The sequence below is a fragment of the Zosterops lateralis genome, assembly GCF_965231275.1.
Source record: "Zosterops lateralis genome assembly, chromosome: 2".
Taxonomy (NCBI): domain Eukaryota; kingdom Metazoa; phylum Chordata; class Aves; order Passeriformes; family Zosteropidae; genus Zosterops; species Zosterops lateralis.
The window spans coordinates 41,812,259-41,834,762 of NC_139763.1; the positions used below are offsets into that span (position 1 = coordinate 41,812,259).

Consider the following 22,504-nt stretch of genomic DNA (forward strand, 5'->3'; position numbering starts at 1 on the left):
TAAAGTATTATTTAACAACATTTCTGTATAGTTGCTTTCCTGCTTTTCCATATCAATATTCTATGTAGTTATGGACAACTAAACTGTTATCTTTAAAGAGTTCTTGACATGGTGTTTAACAGCAAATATCTTAGCAAGGTACATAGTGTTGTGTGGGGAGTGTAGCACATTGGCAGCAAATAAACTCCCTTGCTTTCCAGCTGATCCTCGCAGATCTGAAGGGCTGAGTATGGCTGCACTTATTTTCTGATTTTAACCAATTCAGCATTGTAAGTCTGGTCATGTTCCCAGGTGCACCAGTAGTGTGGGTTACAGTCTGAGTCTGGTCTCGTTTTGTGATCCCAAATTCGCCAACAGTGACAGCTTAGCATCAATCCCTCTTCCCTGGCTGACTGCAGTGATAAGGATCATCCAGCCTCTGCCTGATAACTTACCAGCCTCTGCCTGGTAACCTACCACCCTCTCAGCGTGCCATCATGGCCACATAATCCCTTAGCTATACATCTCATGGCCTGCCTCATGGAAGCCCCTTCATCATATATCTCATCGCTGTAGGCCTTGTTCCTACATTATCCACCCCATGACTACAGTCACACCTTCAATTTGGTGTCCCTATCACACCTGTTTAATGGATTTTTGGGGGTCTCTGTAAGGAAATTGCTCATACCACTCCCTCACATCTTTCATTATACAACACCCAGACCTTATGTGTTTCTGACAGATCATTATCCACATTTTTACATACATGTCTATGGTCAAAGCAAAACGTATGAGAGTCAGCATTAACATACCAACAACAGGATGAAGTAGTTTATTGAAAATTCCTCTACCTGTGGGTAACTATCTGAAGAGGGAGGTCTGACCACAGATGCTGTCCATCTTATTTCTTACTATATTCTTAACAAGGTCCTAAGTAAAATTGATTAGATGCCACCAGGACTGAAATTCCCTTTCAAATTCAGTGGCATTGTGGTTACCTTTCTAATTTCAGTGGACAAAGTGCCCTCATCTTCTTCCTTTATATTTGCTGCCACAGTAAATTTCACAAGTGAGAAGTGTGTGTGATGCAGAATGTACTCTAGTTACCATATTCATTAGCTTCCACAGATAGAAGAAGGGAGGGTCTTCAACCTGCAGGTCAAGCTTGTTGATATATGAACCAAATTTGGTTCATTATGGCAATAGTTACTTCAACGACAAGGATAAGCAGATGGTTAACTTGATCTGCAGTGAAGATGTGCTGGCATCATTCCCAGTATTATTCCTGGAAAGGGAAAGCAGTACAGCTTTCATTGGGGTTTGTCCAGACAGGTTATCCCTTAGTGGCTCAACTTGTTTAACTGCTTGGACTAATGATTAAAGTCCCTTTTTCGGCTCTGAATATATCTGTTCTGTCTCTTTAAATGCAGCTGAGCAGAATCTCTCTGGTCCATCAGGGCCGGTATGAAACAGGCTGCAGTAAGTGCCTCAACAGAACCCCATTCTTCTGTAACAGGGCCACCGGGAGGGTTGTGGGACCAAGCTCTGAAACTGCTTCATGTGTTGCTCAGTCCACTCTCATGATTTTCTCTTTTTGGGCAAACTGTACAAGGGATGGGCAATAATAGAGAAACCAGGGATGTTTGCATCAATATCTGAAAGTTCCCATTAACTGTTATAGTTCTTTTAGTCTAGACAGAATATCTGAAAGTTCCCATGAACTGTTATAGTTCTTTTAGTCTAGACAGATTGTACCCATGCTCTATTTTTCCACGGTGTCAGAAGTGGCTCCTTTAATCCATCAGGCTGTGAGGAACTTAACCTCCTTTGGGCCCTTGACACTTGGGTGTAGGAATGTCTAAACCTAAGGCTGTTGCCCCACTCTTTCCCTTTATTGTTACACAAACCTTGGGGTCTTCTCCACCTGATATTGTATCACTGTGTTGGAAAAGTGTAACACAGGGCCCACACCAGGTGCATGAACAGTCTTGTTAACCATGGTCACATTCTAAAGAAATAGTCTATTAGATACAATATATGTGGTTCTTTTGGATTGCCAGAAATGTACATACACACATATTATACATACACATATATACACACATTTTTATAGATATAAACATTAACTTCAGGGTAGCTGTTTATAGCACTAACAATACAATTACAATAACAAGCTTAATTTCCTGGGTCAAAACACTTGGCATAGCCAAGGATTAAATTCTGAAAGATGTCTGGTCTCTGAGGACCAGCTGTAAAGCAAGGAGGTTTATTTTCTGCCAAATTACTATGCTTTTTAACCTAACGCATGGTAACTCTAAACTGCATGGAAGGAAAAAACTACGTTTTCTCTTCTTTTTTTATGAACTGTAGTCTGCAGCAGAGACATCTTTTAATTGTAGAAATTAAATGTGCAAGATACCAAACATTGATTGTAAAAATGACATAGATAACTTTTCTTGTAGAAAAACACAAGTTCTCTCCATTGGGAATTTCCTCATTTGCTACACCTCAGAAACCAGCCAAGTCTCCATCATCTGTCCGCCCACCTGGACAAAGAACAATCATCCCTGAGTATAATTCTACACCGAAGTAAGAGATGCCTTTCTGAAAACACTCATACCTCAGAAAAAAGTCCTATGGGTTTGGGTCTTTGTGGCTAATGTGAACATTTCCTCAATTTTAAGATTTGAGGAAAGAATTCACATAACTTCCATATAAACTTTATGGTTGCTGTCAGTCTTGAAATAACTTACCTCATTATTTTTAGATCCGGGAAGATTCTTGGAAGTGGAGTTTCTAGAAAGACACCTAGCATCACGTATGTTTTGTTCCCTTACCTTTTTAAAGGAAACATTTTTGGTGATATGTTTGCCACACAAAAACTATATTTAACCGAAAATCATAAGCACTCTCCAGGCTGCATACTTTATTTTGTAGTTTAAAGTGTTACTCTATTTGAGTGTGTTATTATAATCCCTGAAAGATAGTATGTTTTTCTTTCAGCAGATGTACTCTTTGCTGTGGTTGAGAAAGAGAGATATTCAATAAGATAAATAACTTTCTTTAGTTTCTCTCTTAGATGCTTTTTTTGACTGTGTTAAAAGCATTTAGAGACTTTGGTGACCTGATTTTTTGAGTTTATTGATATTTTCATACTGCAACCAAAATTATATTAAAAAATCCATGTATATATTCCATTAATTCCATAATATTCCATTCCGTTCACATCAGGTACATTACTTTGCCACTTCCTGCACTGAAAAATTCCCACATCTAGCTGATGTCACAAGAGACTCTCTGATAGTGAAATTTGCTCTATCTGCTGATCCTAAAAAGCCCATCTGTTTTTGCCTGGCAAGACTTGTTTTATTTTGGTCTTTTGCTTTGTAAAGATGATTGCATAAATGGAAAGAGTCATGTGTGTATAAGAGAGCATTTTGGGATAAATTTCTGAGTTTAATTAGCAGTGTGATTTCTTTTAATTTTTTTTGATAGTTAAAATATAGGAGAGATTCTGTCTTTTTGCACTAAGAAAAATCCACATTATTGGAAAGTAAAATACATGGAAGCTTAAAAATGTATGCGGTGATACACGCACTGAAACCCAGTAAGTGCTTGTGTTGTATGTGGTTTTCCTTAGAACACCACCATTCAGTTCAGAGGATGAAGCTGATGAAGATGATTTGAAACAGTCTTACGTAACATCAGAGGTGTTGCAAAAGCAGTCAAAACCATCAAGCAGCGTAGTCCATGCTTTTCAGAAGCCCTCTGGCAAGAGTGAAGGGGATGGGAAGAAGGAAAATGGAATTGAAGAAACTGGAACACCTGCCAAAACTCCTAAAGGTTTTTCACTGCATTTGTATACGGGTGTTGTAACAGCTGTGCATGGTTTTGCATTTCATGGTACAATTTTTGTGTTAGGAAACATAATGAAGGCAGACTACCTAGTCTCGAGTGTGTGTGTATATATATATATATATATATATATATATATATGTAAACACTTTATGTTTTTGCTAATGTGTTTCTGTTAATGTGTTACTTAGAGATACATATCATGCTCTTCTATATAAATGCAGGAAAAGACATAACCTTTGTCTCAGAGAGGCTTCTTTTATTTTTACTTTGGGGAAGATTTCTAGAAGGTTTACAGTAAAGTCCCTCCTTGTGAATGGAAACTGTCAATTTAATTTTTTTCTGAATTTTAGGAACAGTTATTCAAAAACTGAGCAAACAAGTTGGAGAGAGTCTTTCTAACCATGGAAGTAAGAACAAACCAGCTGGAGGAATTAATGTTGCACAGGCATTTATTAAGAAAGAAGAGGTGAAAGAACCAAAGGTATCACTTTTAATATGCAGCATTATTACATTAAGTAATTGAACTATATGTATGTTAGTTTTTCTTTTCCATGCTGAAATCATCTTGATGCAGTGAAGAACTTAATTCTCCAAGACAGTTTTAGAATTACAGCTAAGTAGTCTTTTTGGGTACACCTTCACTGGTGTATAGAAAAGTGCTAGCAAGGGACCAGTGGCAAGTGACTTCATCCTAACTGCATATTTAGCTTATACCTTGATTGGTTTGGATCACTACAGCTCAAATTTGGCCATGGTATCATTCTTATCTGCTATTCTAGCAGCATAGAGAATCCTCCTTTACTTGTTTCCGTAGTGTCTTGTTTTGATGGAGGAAAAAAGGCATTTGTGTATCTAATATTTAAAAACATTAATTTTAGACCTTTATATAATATGGGTCTCTTAAATGCATTTTAATGAGTGGAACACATTCCATTGGTCTTTGTTCTGCATCAATCCACAATCACATATTGCCTTCAGACAACATCAGATCTGTTCCTGTCCATTGAGTATGGCCTGTGTTCACCAGCAGAATACTAACACAATGGATTCTTTACCCCTCAGGCTCCTAAGGTCCTGGTCTTCTCCTCAGTTTAGAGTTCTATAATTGGTAAATCATTTTGCAGCAATCTGCGGTCTTTGCCTGAACAATTTTTAAAAGGAACAGAAGTTACTCCAAATGAGAAGTCAACAGCACAGAGTGATTTTGTGTCAGTTTGAGTAGTTGTTACTAGATTGAAGTAGATAGACAGGTACTAGTTGTAGCATTCAATACAATATTTTTTCACTAAATTAGCAAATCATAATTACTGAGAATCCTGTTGTTCATAACAAAACTGATAACTTACAGCTTCCTGACCATGAGTTAAATCTGAAACTCATCACTCCCCCCAGAAACAGTGACACTTCTATTTCATTTTTCAGAAGGGGGTGATTGTCTTAATCAACTTTGGCCATGAGTATAATCACATTTAGCCTGTGTCCTTGAAATTGCCATTGATGACACCTAAGTTGTCCATTGGCTGTGCAGAGCTGCAAATCACACCAGACTCATAATTATCAATGCAGACATGACTATTACAGTGCAATTTTCTATCTAGCACTTCTTCCAAATTCTTTGTAATGTCAGATTTTACAAGACTATAAAATGTTCACAGTTAAATTGGCAGGATGATTTAAGTAAAGATCTTTAGATGATGGGTCATTGTGTTCAGGAATTTGGGCTTCAAGAGTAAAGATCTGTAGCAAAATAAACCTTAAAACCTATGTTTTAAAAATGCCATCATTTTCACTGATAACCTCCCTCCCCACATCTTTCAGGCCTCTGAACATTAAGGCAAGTATTGGGGAAATGAATCCCTCCTATTGTGGTAGAAGGTTGAAATTGAGACCTCCAGAGAAGCCTGAATTTATATAAATCCATGGGACCCAGTGAGATGCTTCCCAGGGTCCTAAGGAAATTGGTTGATATAGTTGCTGAGCCATTCTTCCATGATAATTGAAAAGTCATTGCAGCAGGGCAAAGCCTCTGACTGAAAAAAAGGAAAATAAGCCCATTTTTAAAAAAAGCAAGAAGAAGAACCCTGGGAACTACTGGCCTGTTAGTCTCACTTTTGTGCCCAGAAAGATCACGGAACAGATCCTTCTGGACAGAAAATTAGACTATAATGAAAAGACAGTAGGTTTAGATTAGATATTAGGAAGAAATTCTTTACTGTGAGGGTGGTGAGGCACTGGAGCAAGTTACCCAAAGAAACTGTGGATGCCCCATCCCTGGAAGTGTTCAAGGTCAGGTTGGCGAGGACTTTGAGCAACCTGGTCTAGTGGAAGGTGTTCCTGCCCATGGTGGGGGAGTTCAACTTTCAATCTTTGAGATCTCTTCCAACCCACACCTTTCCATCATTTTATGGAAAATATTGTTGCTGTAATTCATTTAGAATACCCTGTGTCCCTGCTGTATCCTGTATGGACACCATGAGTTCAGAATAAGCTCAGGAAACCAGGGCAGGCACTGCTACTTTTTTTCTGGAATCTTTACAGAGGAACACACCATCTCGTATGGTTTGGTAATTATAGGCATATATTTATGCCCATATTTATATGTTTAATGTAGACATCTTTATATAAGTCTTTAAATTAATAAAACTGTGTAGCAGTTTTGATTGCTACTGTGTATATTTACGCTCGATCAACTGAATTCTGTTTGAAGTTGACAAGTTTATCTCTGTTTTTTACTTTAACAATTGTTTGGGCCTTCTTGAATGCTCAAGGAAACTCTTCCTCTAGCATTTCTCAATATATGTGACTGACTTTCCCTTCACCACACCCTCCAAATGCAGATAATTTGAAACAGTACAATAATGAATTCTGGTATGTTAATAATATAGCATACTGAGCAGATCTGTCAGTTTTTGAAAAACAGTTTGCAATGTTAAAATGGAGTTATGTTGCAAGATAAAGCATTACTGCAGTCTCTTCCCCACCTTCGAGACACACAACACGTTCATATTTGTTGATTTTTCTCTAGCATATACATACCCTACATTGTTTTCTAATAGCATCTGAACCTTTCTTCTGTGCAATGGAAGCACCATTTAGATCCTTACTGTAAGAAAGTACTGGATACTCCAGTGAAATAAGAGACTGGAGACCAGTGAAATAAGGTTTTGGCTTTGTGAGAAACCATTGTTTGCTTTCCACAGTTAAGCTCTCTAAAAATAGCTCGAATCCATCAAACCACATCTGAACGAAAAATAGGGAAATGCACTAGCTCTTCTTGCTAAAGCTGAATGAAGATATTTAGTTCTCAAGCAGAGATAAGAGGGACCATGGACTCACTGCCTTCAGGTTCATCTGTTTTTAATTGACTCTCATGTTGTGAACTTAGTATACAAATCCACCACTTAATTAAAATATGTTTGTACATGCTGACACAGAGTCTTGAGGGGAATGTGTATTTAAAGTTTGAGCACCACGTGGTTTTTTAAATTTTCATTATTTAATTTTGTCTTTAAATAAATTAGTTTTAAATTAAGAAGGCCTTTTCTGCAATATTTTTTCCTAGTTTGCCTACAGAATGCTTGTAAACTGCCACCTTGCATGTCATATCTTTATTTTCATGTAAGTAATCTACATTCTAATGCTTAAAGGACTTTCATCTCACTGGAACATCCCAGAAAAGATAAACTTTTTTTAAGGCTGGCATGAAAACAGAGGTTTATACCATATACAGAACCGGCAGAACTTTAAATGTTTGCAGTTCCTGACTTTGGAAAAAAACCCAAAAAACAACAAACCTCTTTTAGTTTCAGATCAATAACAGTGAATTTATATAATTTAGGTAGTTGAATTAATGTGGATTTTAAAACTGTGATGATAGATTTCATAAAGGCCATGTGCCAGTGCATTTTTCTTTAGCAGTTTCACATCGTTGACTTTAGGAAAGACCTCAGCACAGTTTGAACAGACTGAGGATTTTTTTTCTTGTCCCTGTTAGCTCACAGAAGCTGATGAAGATGATTGGGATATTTCATCAGTGGAGGAAGACATTTTATTGATGAAAGATGACAGAGGTCAGAAGGGGATGACAGTTCAGAAGAATGAGCCCAATGGTGCGTCTGTGGTACAGGCATGGGGTCTTCCCAAGAAAAGTGCACCAAAGGAAGAAGGTAACATATTCATAAGTGACTGACCCACCTAGAGGAGAATTAAGTACAGTGTATTACACATTGTAATTCAGTAGATGGTGTTTTGTAAGAAAAGAACAAGAAAAACTCTGTGTTTGGCTTCTTGCCATATAAATATCATGTTTTCATGACACTTAGTGATACATAAACCACACACACATAAATGTACAGAAATGCAAATTAAATTTGATATTTTAAACCTTAATATTATCAGACTTCAACCTCATCTTAAAAATTAACCATCTGAGATTTTTTTTTCTTCCCAAATTTAAGGGAGACTGGAACTCACTTGTCTTGAGAATAATAACAACATTTCAGGTTTGGTCAAGTTATCTAACTGACTTACCAGGCTGAGATAAATATTTGTACTAGTGCTAAAGCAAAAGCCTTAATCTTACTTAAAATTTATATAGTGGTTTCTAACCCTAACATTTCCATGTAAAGGTTAAAGCTGTGTCAATTTCATAGAGATACTTCTGGTTATTTTTGAAGGGAAAGTAAGGTTGACACTGACTGCTTGTAATGTGCTTTATGTTTTGTGAGAGAAATAATCTACATATTATCAACACTTGACATTTTCTTATTGGTTGGAATTTGAGACTTCCTGAAGTCCACAGATCTTTGCTTACATAGGATGTCATTTTATCTTATAGACAAATACAAAGTAAAAATATCCCCAAAAGAATATTAATAACTGTTAATTGTTTTGTCTGTCTGTTGTAACAGGCCTTCATGAAGGTGATAATACAAGCACGTTAAAAAGCAGCTTAGTCACTGTAACAGACTGGAGTGATTCTTCAGATATATAATTGTTCCATTCCTGATGGGAGGCCCTGCTTTTGGGTTCTGCTGATGTTCAAAATGCAGGTGAAAACATGGAGTGTTTCCCAGTAACTTCCCTTATTGGTCCTGTAATAACAAGGAATACTGTTTACAGAGCTCTTGTGTCTTTCAGTCTGACTCTGAAAAATAATATTGAAATATGCATTACTGGCCACATCAATTTGGAAACAAAGTCATTCTCCTCTCTCTTTGTGGTAGTTTAACCCCAACCAAGTCCCACGCAGCTGCTCACTCACTTTCTCACCTGTGGAGCTGGGGAGAGATTTGAAAGAGTAAAAGTGAGAAAACTCATGGGTTGAGATCAAGGCAGTTCAGTAAGGAAAGCAGAAGCCATGCCCACAAGCAAAGCAAAACAAGGAATTAATTCACTGCTGCCCATGGGCAGACCAGTGTTCAGCCATTCCAGGAGAGCAGGGCCCCATCACATGTAATGGTGGCTTGGGAAGACAAATGCCATCACTCCAAATGTCTTCCTCTTCCTCCTTCTTCCCCCACTGTATATACTGAGCATGATGTCACATGGTCTGGAATGTCCCTTTGGTCAGTTTGAGTCACCTGTCCCGCCTGTGTCCCTTCCAAACCTCCCATGCGCCCCCAATTTCCTCGCCGATGTGGTGGTATGAAAACCAGAAAAGGCTCTGTGTAAGCCCTGCTCAGCAATAACAAAAGCATCTCTATTATCAACTCTGTGTCCAGCACAAATCCATGACACAGCCCTATACCAGCCACGGTGAAGAAAATTACCTCTATCCCAGCCAAAACCAGCACACTCATGAGTTCAGTGGTGAAAGTCCCTTTCTTTTCTCTGAGGTGAAGATTTTGCCTCTAATGTTTACATTAAGGATTGAAACTGGTCTTGCAAGAAAGCTTGTTAACCAATGAACAGAATATACTGCAGAGTATTACTTTATACAATTTTTAATGCATATTTTCTTGTATTTTATCATGAAATTTATATAAAATTGTCAACATTTTTAAAAAAATACATCCATGTATTAAACTATTAAGTTTCTACCATGGTTTACAATAAACACCAAATGAAAAGAAAAAAGCCTCAGCTCTAAAATTAATCATCATTAAATGCCTCCTATACGGAGAAGTTGGTTTGTTGGGTTTGTTTTGTATTGGAGTTGAGTTTTTGTTAATATAAAAGGGCAACAACTGGAAAAAAATTACAATGTCAAGCCACAGTAAGAAAGCACTGACCTGCCATTGACATTTCTGGTTTGTCCATATTGGCTGCCTTCTTAAAATAACGCAGTAGTGTTTCTACTTAAATGAAGTACAAAAATAACGTGAAACAAAAAAGAACCTTGGTTTTGTAGTTCTAAGGTAATTTAGACAATATCAGATACAACATTTTTTCTATACTGTGCCATTATTAAGTAGGACTGTTCATTTTTAATATTTACACTGTTGTCCCAAAATAACCAATTTTTATTGAGACTCTACAAGTCCATCACTTCAAACTTCACAGCAAACCTGAGTTTGTGTCTGATTTTAGGGATTCAGTTTAGAAAGCATTTTGTGGTTTTTTGTAATCTCTGTTCTCATTTATTGACTTGTAAAATATACCCTCAAAAATCATCACATTTCCATGGACAAAGAAAAAACACTAGCTGAATTTTTTAACTGAAATATACCAATATGATGTGTGTTGCCATTCCCATAAGCAGCTGACATGACAAACTGAATTAGTAAATACCTCATTTATTTTTTTTCAAGAATGCAACATCAGCTCATGATTGCCAGGTATAAACTTTACAATACCAATATCAATCTTAAAATATTATATAATAAAATTTACATCAATATGTAAAAAGCTGCAAGTTAATATTTTTAAAAGTCATTGTCTTAGTGGTAAGTACATTGGGGTTGGGGGAATCATTCTGAATGAAACATACAAAATCACGTTTAAAAACGCTTTGAGTCTTCCAAGAGTGCAACTAAACATAAGCATTCTTGTCAAAGTGCTTGGGTGGGGTTTTGTCAGGGACACTGTTGTGGACCTTTGTACGAGAAGACATCACAGATGTGGCTCCATTATAGGCATACCCCCTCCTGAAGAGAAAAAAACAACCATTTACAGCTCATCCCACAGACAGGTGACATCTCTACATCCAGGCATTATAGTAATAAAGCTAGAAGAAATATATGGGAATGTACCCACAAATTTCAGTGGAGGGGACACGTTCCTGCTCTGTGTGGTCCCATTCTAGTTAAACATTGCCACTCCAGCTATCTGTCTTTGCATCTGTCTTTACGCTTTTCTGTAACACATACCCCTCATTCACAAATAAGTAAATTAGGGCCTAGTCATGAAATAATTTAAATTGTAGCAGATCCTAGGTGAACAGTTACTTCCTACAGCTGTCCCTTTATGTTATCATCCCTCTTCAGATGCCAGAGGTCCCACTGCCACCACCACTTGCTTTTGATCTGATGATTTGAGATCAAAAAAACTTGTCTATTTATGCCTGTAAAGCCACCTGACCACTTTTCCTACATCAGTGAAAGCACTGTTTTGCAGCTGTAGTAAATTTATGAAATATATATATGTGTGTATATATGTATCACAAGTATTTGTTCTGTCAGTAGCTTTTCTTAATTAGATTAATGGTGGACAGAGCATTATCCTTAAATCCTCTTATTTTCTTTTATCCACAAAATCTTTTTTCAGAATCTCATTACAAAGTGTATTGGAACAGTAATCAAACTGCATACATATAGCAGGTAATAATGCAGAGGTATTGATTTCTTTCAGTAAGTACATCTTGTGTTTTACCTTGCAGAATTACTGTTTTCAGCTATTGAGAAGCAGAATATAATGCCACCAATTATGCAGAGTGAAGCTCCAGCCCATCCAATGAACAAAGCTGCTCCTAATTCATACCTACAAGAAGTCAATAAATGTATTTAATAAAAGAGAGCATGGATTTAACAGTTATTTCCAGAATAAAATAACTAAGTATTATATTTTTCTTGAATAACTTTCCATTGACACATAAATTATTCACCACAAAATCAGCAGCTCTGCCATTCACCCACGGTCTTTTCATTATTTCTTTCTGTCTTGGGAGGCAAACTCTGCCCCTGCAGTACACTTGGATAGTGCTTTTTCCCTGCTCAGCCAGGGTTAAGGATTAGGGTTAGGGAAAGGCCTGGCCTTTGTGCATCTCCTCCTGGATTGCTTTGCTGTGGGGTTATGCCATTCTTTGGCCTGTTGACAGCACCAACTCCTCCATTTCAGATTTGTTCCTGTTGGCTCCCAAACCAAACTGGACTGGGGCTTTTGCAGGGCCAGAGACTACAAATTCTGCTTACAACTCCTTAAGTTTCTCCTCTGGCTCTCAGGATCTGACTCCATCCCTCATCATCCACACACCAGCCTGCTTAAAGCGTGAGGGTGTGTGCATATGCATAATATGCATATGTAATATACATGCACACGTGCAATGCATGCATATACATACACAGGTGTTTGGTATAAGCATTTGCACACACAGGTGCATATTCCAGCATCTCTCTCCTCTAGTCCCTGTTGCTAGATTCTATCTGGAAGAAACTGCTCCCCAGCACATCCATGGGCAGAACTCCCAGTCACCAGCAATGGTCCCCTCTGCTGCCTGGGGCAGCCACAAACTCTTTGCTGCCAGGAACTGCTCCATTTATCTCTGAGAGGAAACAGTGGTGCTTTAGGAGCATTATCCCACAAAGCCCATGCTTCTAAAGCAACAGTAGTAAATGAAGGGAAAGAAAGGCATTGGGAAGAGATTCTTTCCCCTCAGTGATGAAGCTTCAGACAAACAGCAAACCATGGATGGTTCTTGTCTGCTCCATTCCCCAGCCCTTTGCCAGAATACCACTCTTAAAGCACTTTTAGGATGACCTGCATTAGGCTGAAGTCCAACAATCTCCAGAGTCTCCGATTCCTCACCTTTAGAACACACTTGTGTGTCTCTTGCTCTTTCTCTGCTGCAGTTACCCCTTAAGGAGCCTTTATCTCCTCCGAATTTCTGGGACCCTGCACCGAAACACAGGCCCCTGTCCCCCATCCAGCCACAATAATTAACCAGGAGTCTGTGCTGTTTGAGCAGATGCTAAATTGGTTTGTTGTAAACTGTGGTGAGGCAGCCAAATAAAAGCCCCTGCTTGACACCCACCTGTGCAACTGCAATACTGTGTAGTTGAACTTTTCAGCTAGTTCTGAACATTTCCATGTGCACCTAATTTCACATTACCAAAATATTTAACTAAAAATACCCATCAGCTGTTCTGAAAAACTTGTATCTTTACAAAACAGCACTGCAGATGCACTCAAAAAGAATCCAGCAAGGTGTTAGAAGACCCCAGACCATAAATCATCACTGGACCAAGAGGCACATGAAAGATTTGTGAAGAGTATGTGAGGATCAGGTGCACAGACTGTGAGGGGATAAAGACCCAGAGATTCCTTTGTTCAGACTCTCTGGAGATACCAGGCTCTAGCTGAAATAAACTGACTCTGGCTCCAAACCCTTCCTGAGCACCAGCATGAGGCTTACAGACCCAACCCCCCCCCCAGTTTAAACTGTTGGGAACCATAGCTCCTTCCACCCTGGAAAACACACCCAGTCCTGTTTCACTTCAAAATCTGTCAAATTTTAATTCTACTTATGCTTACATTTCCAACCACCTTGATACAGTTTTCACATGACTCAAGGAGATTTTTGTCTCTCTAAGAACAGGGGGTTCTCTGATTAGAAGCAGAGATCAGCGCTCATCACCTAAGATCCAATTACAGTCAACGTACAAGAAAGACACACAAAGTGCACTTCTGAAACACTTTCAAGGCACCTCTTTCACTGACCGGTAAAAGCCGATCAAAGGGACTAGCTCAGAGGCGAGATAAGCCCCCTCCTGGGGATTCCTCCATCCCTACAGGGCTGCCAGACCACACCTAAGGTACAAGGACCAGGATTAGGCTCTCTATAGAAGCCAATGCAGATCACCACAGTGCTGCAAAACAGAGTTGGACCAAGATCCAGGAAGGCTGTTGCAGTAACAACTTATTTACCATAACCATTTGCCTGGAAAGTGGGAAACACAAGTTTCCATACTTTTATCTAACAACACAAAATTATTCACCAGAAGCTGAGGGATTTAAGGAGACCAAGTGCTATCTTCCCTTCCTGAAACTCTTCAATTGTACAGAAAAGAAATCATGACTACATTTGATAGAATTGGGTAGAAAAGGGGTACCTGAGTGTTACCTACTAGTTGGGACAGAATACATGGGGTTCAGCCTTTGTAGTTGGGATTGTTTGACCTTTTGAAGCAACATTTGTTCCTATATCATCATTAAACACATTGCGTGTATGGCCCTTCTTGGGTGACTGCCACACTACCAGGTTAATGAGTTGCAGAGCTGTCCCGATTGGGCTTTCTTCCACATCTTCAAACAGAGAAAACAACCTTTCTGATTCAAACCGGTACTTAGGAGGAAAACTCAAGATTTTCGATTGCATATCAATGTCTAGATGGGAAGTTAGTCACATAATTTGGATAAACACCCCCAGTTATCAATAAGAATGATCATGGTTATGTGAGTTCAAACTGTGGCAAGGGAAAAAATTATAAAGACTGTAAGAGTTAGGGTTTTCTCAATTAAAAATAGTAAAGAAGGCCGGAGGGAAATCCTGATGGCTGATACAAGATGCTGAACATCTTATGTCATTTGTTTCCCACTGACAGTACCTCAAGCCTGTCTTTGACACTTCCAGAACAACTTCAGTAGAGAAATGTGCAGTAAAAGGCAAAAGGTTGAAACCCTCTCTCAGTGAAGAGCCAATTCCAAACTTCCACAATATGCCAGCAAACATATTAAATGAGCCTGCAATGCATAACAAAGTAAGGGTTCGGAGATGGCAACAAAATGGAAATTTTACATTGGTTTAGAGAGGAAGGAGCTGAATGCCACCATTAGCTCAGTCTGATGCAAGGTCACTGCATGAGCTACGAGCATTGTGCATAACTCAAAATTTTGGGATTTCCTCTCTGCCTTTATCTTTGCAGTCATGATTTTGTCTGCCCACAGCTGAGTTATGCTGGTTGCCCATAAAAAAAGGTAATTTCTGGAGAAGATGTTTTACTGCCATTATTTCAATATTTAAACTGGATTTGTCATTTCTTCACAGTAAAATTCCACCGTGAGGTCTGCCTGCTCTTTCCCAGGGTACAGTGTAGGAAAAGGACTTCTGGCAACCATGGTATTTTTCACTAAGAATGGTAAACCTGACGAATAATTAACTTCTGTCTATATAACCAGGCTTTATTTACTTCAAAGAACCTTACATCCTTCTTTCTTTTGGAGGCCTTTCAATCTTGTCTTCACTGCATCAAATAAGCAGAAACTACAGAGGAATTATGGAGAAAACTAATACAAGACTGTATGGAGAAAACTAATACTGTTTCAAGACAGGAAAAGCAGTGTAACCCTACTGTAAATGGAGATCCTTTTAGCATTATTTATTCAGACTTCTTTCTGTCAGAGTGAAACATAATGGCTCAGGGTTCCTTACTGATCCCTCACTTGGGTCTCAGGGAGATGTATACCCAATGTTTGACATATCCCAGAATCACTGCCAAGAAAACTTTAAAAACAGCCTTTTAAAAGGAATTGCCTTTAGAAAAGAGTTTACACCATGTATGAAGGCAAAACAGGAAAGTCTATGATGCTATAATTTACAGCCAAGATTTTCAGATTTGGCAGTTAAGATGTCAATCCAAAATCCAAGTGTTGGTTTGTGGATTGCTGCTTTTGCAGGTCCTGAGAATTTGCACAGCTTAAAAGGGAGTCTTTAGGGATGCTTATTATCTCTGGTATGGATCCTAAAATTCTATAAATACTCACTGTCTTAAATTTAGTTACAAGTATAGGCAAAACACTTATGTTAGTGCTTATAAGCTCATGGGTTATGATAAGGTTTATGATCCAAATTTCAGTCATCTGGATTTGAAAATCTGTTGGCAAAATTCCACCAAGCCTGCAGAAACCTCTCCTCAAGAGGAATCAAGATTGTGCAGTGCTCGACACCTTTATGGAAGCCACCTTCTGTCGAAGGCTCAAGGAAATACTTTCCTTCCTTCCCTACTGAATGATGCACCTAATGAGCCCCTCTGTCTTATGCAATCCTTTTGTTGCACCTCTGGCATCCAGGCAGGTTTCACTCCCAATTAACCCCAGCTGCCCTGCCAGCCCGCAGTATGACTGTGGATTGCACAGCACTCAGTGTGCAGCACAGCATTTGTTCCCTGGATTTCAGCACCTGGTTGCTCCAGTTGGAAATTGTGATTAAGTAAAACTGCAGCCCACTCTCCTCCTCTGCCCAAGGGGAGAAGCAGCTGCTCTCTGTCTAAACAGGCTCTGGTGTGCAGTAGGAAATATAAGGTCTACTTATTTGAAAGATTTATGAGTATAGGAAAGTACTTACTTTTGTGCAACAAAAGAAGGGTCAAAGAACTCAGACGTAATCCTGTTTGCATACAGGGAACAACTAGTCATAGAGCACAACCCTGAAAAGCATAAGACAAACCATTCAGTGGAGCTGGCAGCAGAGCTTTGGGCCTGACCCTGAAGGCAACGAAGTCATGGAGGATTGTGCACGGGTTTCTGCGAAAAAGAAGCGGCTCCGGTATGACTTCAAACATGCAAACTGATAGAAATGAAGTATATTTACCAGAGAGTATGAACATCAGTCCAGCTAAACAAGCTATTTTTGCTTTAGTCTGATCGGAGCCTCCGACTTTTGTACATTTCATCCCAACCAGTCCAAAAACAGCACCAAAGAAGCCCAGGCAGACAGCAGAGATCATCAATCCTCTGCATGCTTGGATGTAACCTGTGAGAGAAAGAGCAAGGATAATATGAGAACTGGGACCATGACAAGTTTTGCTATAGTTTCCCTCCCTCTGTGTAGCATCAGGCACTCACTATTGCAAATGGAATCAGACTTTGGCTGGAACAGTATCACTTTAAAACTGAGTGTGTTCTTCTAGGTGATATGTGCCATTCACAGGCCATCATCAGCCATGCCCAGCTTGTAAGAATCATACTATGGCACTCAGAGCTCCAAAACATTATGGCACTGGGTATAGCATCTGCAAGAGGTTGTACCTGTGAGGCTTAGAAGAGCAACTCTGTGGGGTCTGAGCAGGGGCTGTCACAGGTTGCAGAGCCACCCTGTGCACTCAGAGCAAGTCTTACATCAGCCCTGTTGTGCGTGTGTGTCACAGGTACAACATGACTGCCAGTGAGGCTGGCAGCAGTGAGCCTGGCTGGGGTCCTGGGCCTTCCTGGGCCTGCCTGGATGTGCCACTGATTTGATCTGGATTCACCCAGAAGGCCCTCATTCTGTAAGGAAGTTAGCCATGCACTCAGCTCCATGGACAGCAGTAGTCTCTGGGGATAAAGCAAATCACTGCCATATTTAAACCTGGACAAACAGCTTGCACCTGGCTTCAGCCACAAGCAATTTGGCTGTGCTGCCCGAAACTGCTCCCAGAGGGACCTCCCAGGGCAGGACCCTTCAACGGGACAATGGGCTGCTTGGCCTCTTCTCCCTTCCAAGAATATCTTGTAGTTGAAAGACTGTGATAATCTCATATTGCTGCTTACGGGGTGGAACGCTGCAATCTTACACAGCTGAATAACCATCACAAGATGTTTTTCTTCATAACCTGTTGTTACATCTCATTTAAAATGAAAATGAACTCCCACTATTAGGGTATTCATTCTTTTTGCTTTGATCTCCAGCGGGTGGAAATGTTGAGAGCTAAACCACATTGTTATTGCCTATTACACCAAATTTTATGTAATAATAAATAAACAAAAAAACCCTGCCAAACCCTGCATAAAAGCTTTAATATGTAAGAAAACAATATATTAAAGCAGGAACTAGAGGACATCTGATGAAAACAGAAGGCAGCAGGTTCAAAACAAAAGGTGTGCTTGTTTGTAAAGTGAAGCTGTGGAATTTCTTTCTACAGGATGTATGGACAGTAAGGGTTTACAGACACTCAAAAGGAGACTGGATATGTTCCTCACAGAGAGATCTGTGTCTGGCTGGCAGGGCTTTGAGATGCAGAGGGCTACCACAGACACTTGGCCACCTTCTGCTATCCTTACTGTCATCTCCTTTAGCCACTGCTGAAGGTATATCAGCTCTAGGATGACCGCCCTGTGCTTGGACAGTGTTTTAAATCCCCCACTGATTCACAGTGTTGAGCAACAAAGCAATTTGTAGCACACAATGCCCTGTTTTAGCAGGCCTGCTGAACCTGGGAGCTGTGCTGCCCTTCTGTGAACATGACCTACTGGCATTTATCTACATCTGCTGGCACACAGACAGACTTCTTTCATTTGCAACATGCTTCTGTAGCCCATCTGCTCAAGAAACATACAGTCAATGAAAAAAATGTGACTGTCACAAAGCTCCCATGTTGGGATGTAAGAGAGAGATTTGTGCAAGGCTCAGGTTTGAAGACAGCAGCCTTGCTTTGTTAATTTTTACTATAGGCATGGAAAAGTGGGCTTATGCTGCTTTAAGTGGTGTGTAGTGCATTTCTTGTAGCAGACAGGTAAAGCATGAGATGAAGACTGGAAAGGAAGCTATTATTCCTGACAGGTCCAATTTATCGACAGTGTTAGTTAGCTAATTGACACATTAAAGTGCTGAACCATGAACATGTTTACCCGGAGGTGCTCTAAACTTTTATTTATGTCTGAACCTCCTAGGAAAACCAGTAAATATTCACCCCAACTAAAATATCCAGCATTTGCTAGTAACCACAGAGCTGAAATTCAGTTTTTCCTGAAGGTCAATACACAGTTTTAAAATAGGTAGAGGGTAGTGAGACAGCAAGAAATAATTAACTCACTCACTCACTCAGAAATCATTTTCAATTATAAACAGCATGAACTGGAGGACTGCTCAGTTCTGCTGAATGAATAACCTTTCCCACTAAATAATTCACCAAATTGGGTAGGCCAGCTATAGCAGAGCTTGTTTCAGTTCACCAGAGCAATCAGCCAACTGGCACACATTTTTAAAACAAAATAGAGGGGGGAAAAATCACAATTTACACCAGTACTGTGGAAAAGCAGAAGGCTCTAGTAGTCCCACTAGGTTGACTGGAGCATTAGGAAGCATGAAAGGTTGAAATCAACCTTTTCACCAGATCTACCCTCCTATTGCTTAGATCCTAGACTCAAACTCTACATAACATTTGGCCATAAGAGGAATTAAACCTATTTTTTTGCTTTCAAGAAAGCAAGATCATATTGGTCACTGAGATTTACAGGGCTTGTTCAGCTTGAAGAAGAAAAGGATCTGGGGACACCTTACAGCAGCCATCCAGAATCTAAAGTGGGCCTACAGGAAAGATGGAGAAGGACATTTTACAAGAGTGTGTAGTGACAGGACAAGGGGAAATGCCTTTAAACTGAAAAAGGGAAGATTTAGGTTAGATATTAGGAAGAAATTTTTTACTGTGAGGGTGGTGAGGCAGTGGAACAGGTTACCCAGAGAAGCTGTGGATGTCCCCTCCCTGGAAGTGTTGAAGTTTAGATGCAGCTTTGAGTAACCTTTACTAGTAGGAGGTGTTCCTGCCCATGGTAGGCAGGTTGGAACTAGATGGTCTTTAATGTCCCTTCCAACTCAAAACATTCTGTGATTCTATGATAATGAAGAGGAGTGTAAAAGGGAGCTTTCTATTTTTTCACAGTCCTCCACTCAAGACTAAAACCTGTCCTTTTCCAGATGTTTATTGTCTGTATTTGCATCAGCTCCTGCAGGAAACCTGTCATGTACATACCAACCATCCAAATGAAGCTCCCAAGCAGCAAAAAAACCATGTGTTTTAAACAGACAAGCAGACAAACATGCATTACTCATAAGGTCATGTTTAGCAGCATTCCAAGAGAAACCTATTTCAAGGTGGGTTGGTTGGGTTTTTTTCTTTGTTTCAAACAAATGTGTTTTGTCTTGCATTCAAATTGATCTTGTTAGAGCTTCATCTTTCTTGTCTCACTCCTCTCACATTTGCCTCACGCTTACAAAGAGTTAGAAGGCATTCACATATTCATATCATATGACACTATGGAAAAAATATATGCAAAGTTCTGGGGACTGCCACTTTCACAATAAATGCCTCTGGTGGCATTTTGCAGTCTGCATCACGTGAAGTTTAAGAGGTTGCCTTACGGATACAGCGCAGATTCCTTCCAGAAGTACACACCCATTGCTTTTGTATGTCTTTCTAAGCTCTAATACCCTCTTTTAGCTCATAATTGAATTTTTGTTCAGCTCTGTTCTTGCAAAAGGTCATCAGATCCACTCTTGGAAACATGAAAACTGATCCGTCCTCTTTTGGGGAGGTGGTTTCATCAGTAAATTTCCACCTATGACCGGTGGCACAAAAAGTAAACCCAAAATGGCTTTAAGCCCCACAGACAGGAAAAGCACTTTTGCTTGCATACAGAACGTGGGGCTCAGCACTTAATGAGGGCTGGCCAAATTGATTTCTTCTGCAGGAATGCATAAAGGTGGGAGGGGACCACAAGCAATTTTCTGTGGAAGCCATTCATGTGCAGTGATAGCCTGAAAGCCACCAGGGCAGCCCCACTGCTGTGCCATCCTACAGAGAGCCGGGGAGGACAGTCCAAGCCCACTCCATGACAGAAACCAAAACAAGGGTGAAGAGGAACCATCTCCTGAGCACCCCTGACCTGAACTACAACACTGCTTCTGAAGAAGGAAGGACTTCTCCTGCAGTCCACAGGAGAACTCCAGCAACTGGCATAGAATCATAGAGTCATCGAGGTTTGGGTAGGGAGGGACTTCAGAGGTCATCTGGTTCCTGACCCCTGCCATGGGCAGGGACACCTCACATAGACCAGGCTCCTCAAAGCACAGTCACACTCTGATTTCTTCCTCCCTCATTTTGTCTCTGATCCTCTGGAAGATCTGAGCAGTCTCTTTGGATAAGAAGTCCAGCTTACCTACAGGTTTCCAATTTGACCAAAGGAAAAAAAATATTTCTGTAGAAGAGGAACTGCTCTGAGAGGTAAATTCTCTCCATCTGTGTGCTGAAGGAGTGGAGCAGATCCACATTTCCCTGGGACAGCAGAAATATTTTTAGGAATTTTCTGGTCGAGCTCTACGATTTTGAGGAAAGTAACATATTGTCCCTACATGTATCTTTACAGGGTTATTGTTTCTGCTTACAAACACTTCCCTGAAAACAAGAAACCAGATCTGCCCTGTTTGTGTCTTCTGAGTCCCCCATCTAAGGATGGATTCAGGAAGGAACCCACATTCACAGGGAATGGGATCCACCTTTGACATGTAAGTCTGGGCAAAGAGGAAGAGGAGGGAGGGAAGAGGCTAGACAAGGGCTGAGAGACTGAGGCAGATTTGTCTACTTGTCTACTTGAGACACAAATTCTTTAAGCCAGGAGTGACACACTGCTGCCCTGAAGTACACTCCCCAGCAGGGGAAGGGTAAGGGTGAAGAGGGGACATACACACCCAGAGTCAGCTGCTGACAGGTTCCCTGCAGAGGCTGTAACCACAAGGAAGGGACTCTGGGCTAGGCTACCTACTGACAGCACTCCTGACTGCAGTGGTTGCCCCTCTGACCCCACCCAGCTCGCCTGGTCTGTGCTGGGGGGTACATCACTCTCCCTCCAGCCTGCCTTTCATTCATGTTGTGCCTGGGTACCAGAATCTGGCCCCACAGCATTTAAAGACGCTGTTGAAAAACACGGAAGCCAAGAACTTTCCACTACTGACAAACAACCTGGCCAGAAGGAATGGGACAGGGCCCTTCCAGACATACATTTCAGAGTCATCTTTCCAAAATGAGCTGATGGCTGTTTCACTGTGCACAAGGCACCTCAGAAACTCGTTCTTTGGCCAAGTGGAACATGCTATCCAACACAAAGTTTCAGTGCACGAGCATTTGGGGGAAAGGAGGGTAAGGATCTTGCTGTCAAGTTGCCTTCTTTTTGGAAATTTAAATGTTCCCAATTCTGCATACTTTGTAACTATGCCTTTCTTACTTTGAAAACAGATTCACTCACACCTAAAAGAATGACTAAATAATAGATTCAAGGGATCCAAAATGTTTTGCACCAACGATCACTCCATGCCTGCCTGCACAGAGACCCCTGTTCCTTGCCCATTCCTGGAAACTACACTCTCAGCTGCTACAGAGTGACTGATGTCACTGGAGGCCAGCTGGCTCTCCTATCCCTTTGGAGGAGCTGGCAAATCCCTCTGCCTCCAGGGGCTGGCTCAGAAGAAGGTCTGGGAACAGCACTTCTCCCAAGGGAAGCATCCTGCGATAGTGGTGCTTAAGGGTTGCCTGTGTTACCTGGTTTTGGTATCTTGACCTCTTTCAGCCCTTTCTACACACAGAGGTTAAAGGTCTTCTGATATTGGTATTAACGTCATGTTGATATTAATCGCTGTTACAATTAGTATTAATCTCTGTTCGTGATTAGATTAACCGACTTTCCTTCCCTTTTAAAAAGAGCTTTTACACCAAAAACCCTTCTCAGACTCCAGTGCAAAGGGAATGTCTTGCCACACTGTGCA

At 40.4% G+C, this 22,504-nt stretch overlaps 2 protein-coding genes across 3 annotated transcripts in view; one reads left to right on the forward strand and one right to left on the reverse strand.

Annotated features, from left to right (window-relative positions):
- Positions 1-10,080, forward strand: part of DZIP1 (DAZ interacting zinc finger protein 1) — a gene marked incomplete at its 5' end in the record, with an annotated part of 36,181 nt that extends 26,101 nt beyond the window's left edge. Inside the window, 6 exons of the mRNA XM_083855232.1 lie at positions 2,442-2,568; positions 2,747-2,797; positions 3,620-3,822; positions 4,188-4,318; positions 7,832-8,003; positions 8,748-10,080. Coding sequence (XP_083711358.1) covers positions 2,442-2,568; positions 2,747-2,797; positions 3,620-3,822; positions 4,188-4,318; positions 7,832-8,003; positions 8,748-8,830 — 767 coding nt within the window. The 3' untranslated portion in view covers positions 8,831-10,080. The remainder of the gene's footprint in view (positions 1-2,441; positions 2,569-2,746; positions 2,798-3,619; positions 3,823-4,187; positions 4,319-7,831; positions 8,004-8,747) is intronic.
- A 478-nt stretch (positions 10,081-10,558) lies between these two features.
- CLDN10 (claudin 10) overlaps positions 10,559-22,504 on the reverse strand; it is a 55,119-nt gene continuing 43,173 nt past the window's right edge. For both annotated transcript variants that reach the window (XM_083885160.1, XM_083885159.1), the window contains exons 2-5: positions 16,583-16,744; positions 16,337-16,418; positions 11,650-11,757; positions 10,559-10,925 (exon numbers count right to left, since the gene is read on the reverse strand). In XM_083885160.1, the coding sequence (XP_083741286.1) occupies positions 10,811-10,925; positions 11,650-11,757; positions 16,337-16,418; positions 16,583-16,744 (467 nt within the window). In that variant the 3' untranslated portion in view covers positions 10,559-10,810. The remainder of the gene's footprint in view (positions 10,926-11,649; positions 11,758-16,336; positions 16,419-16,582; positions 16,745-22,504) is intronic.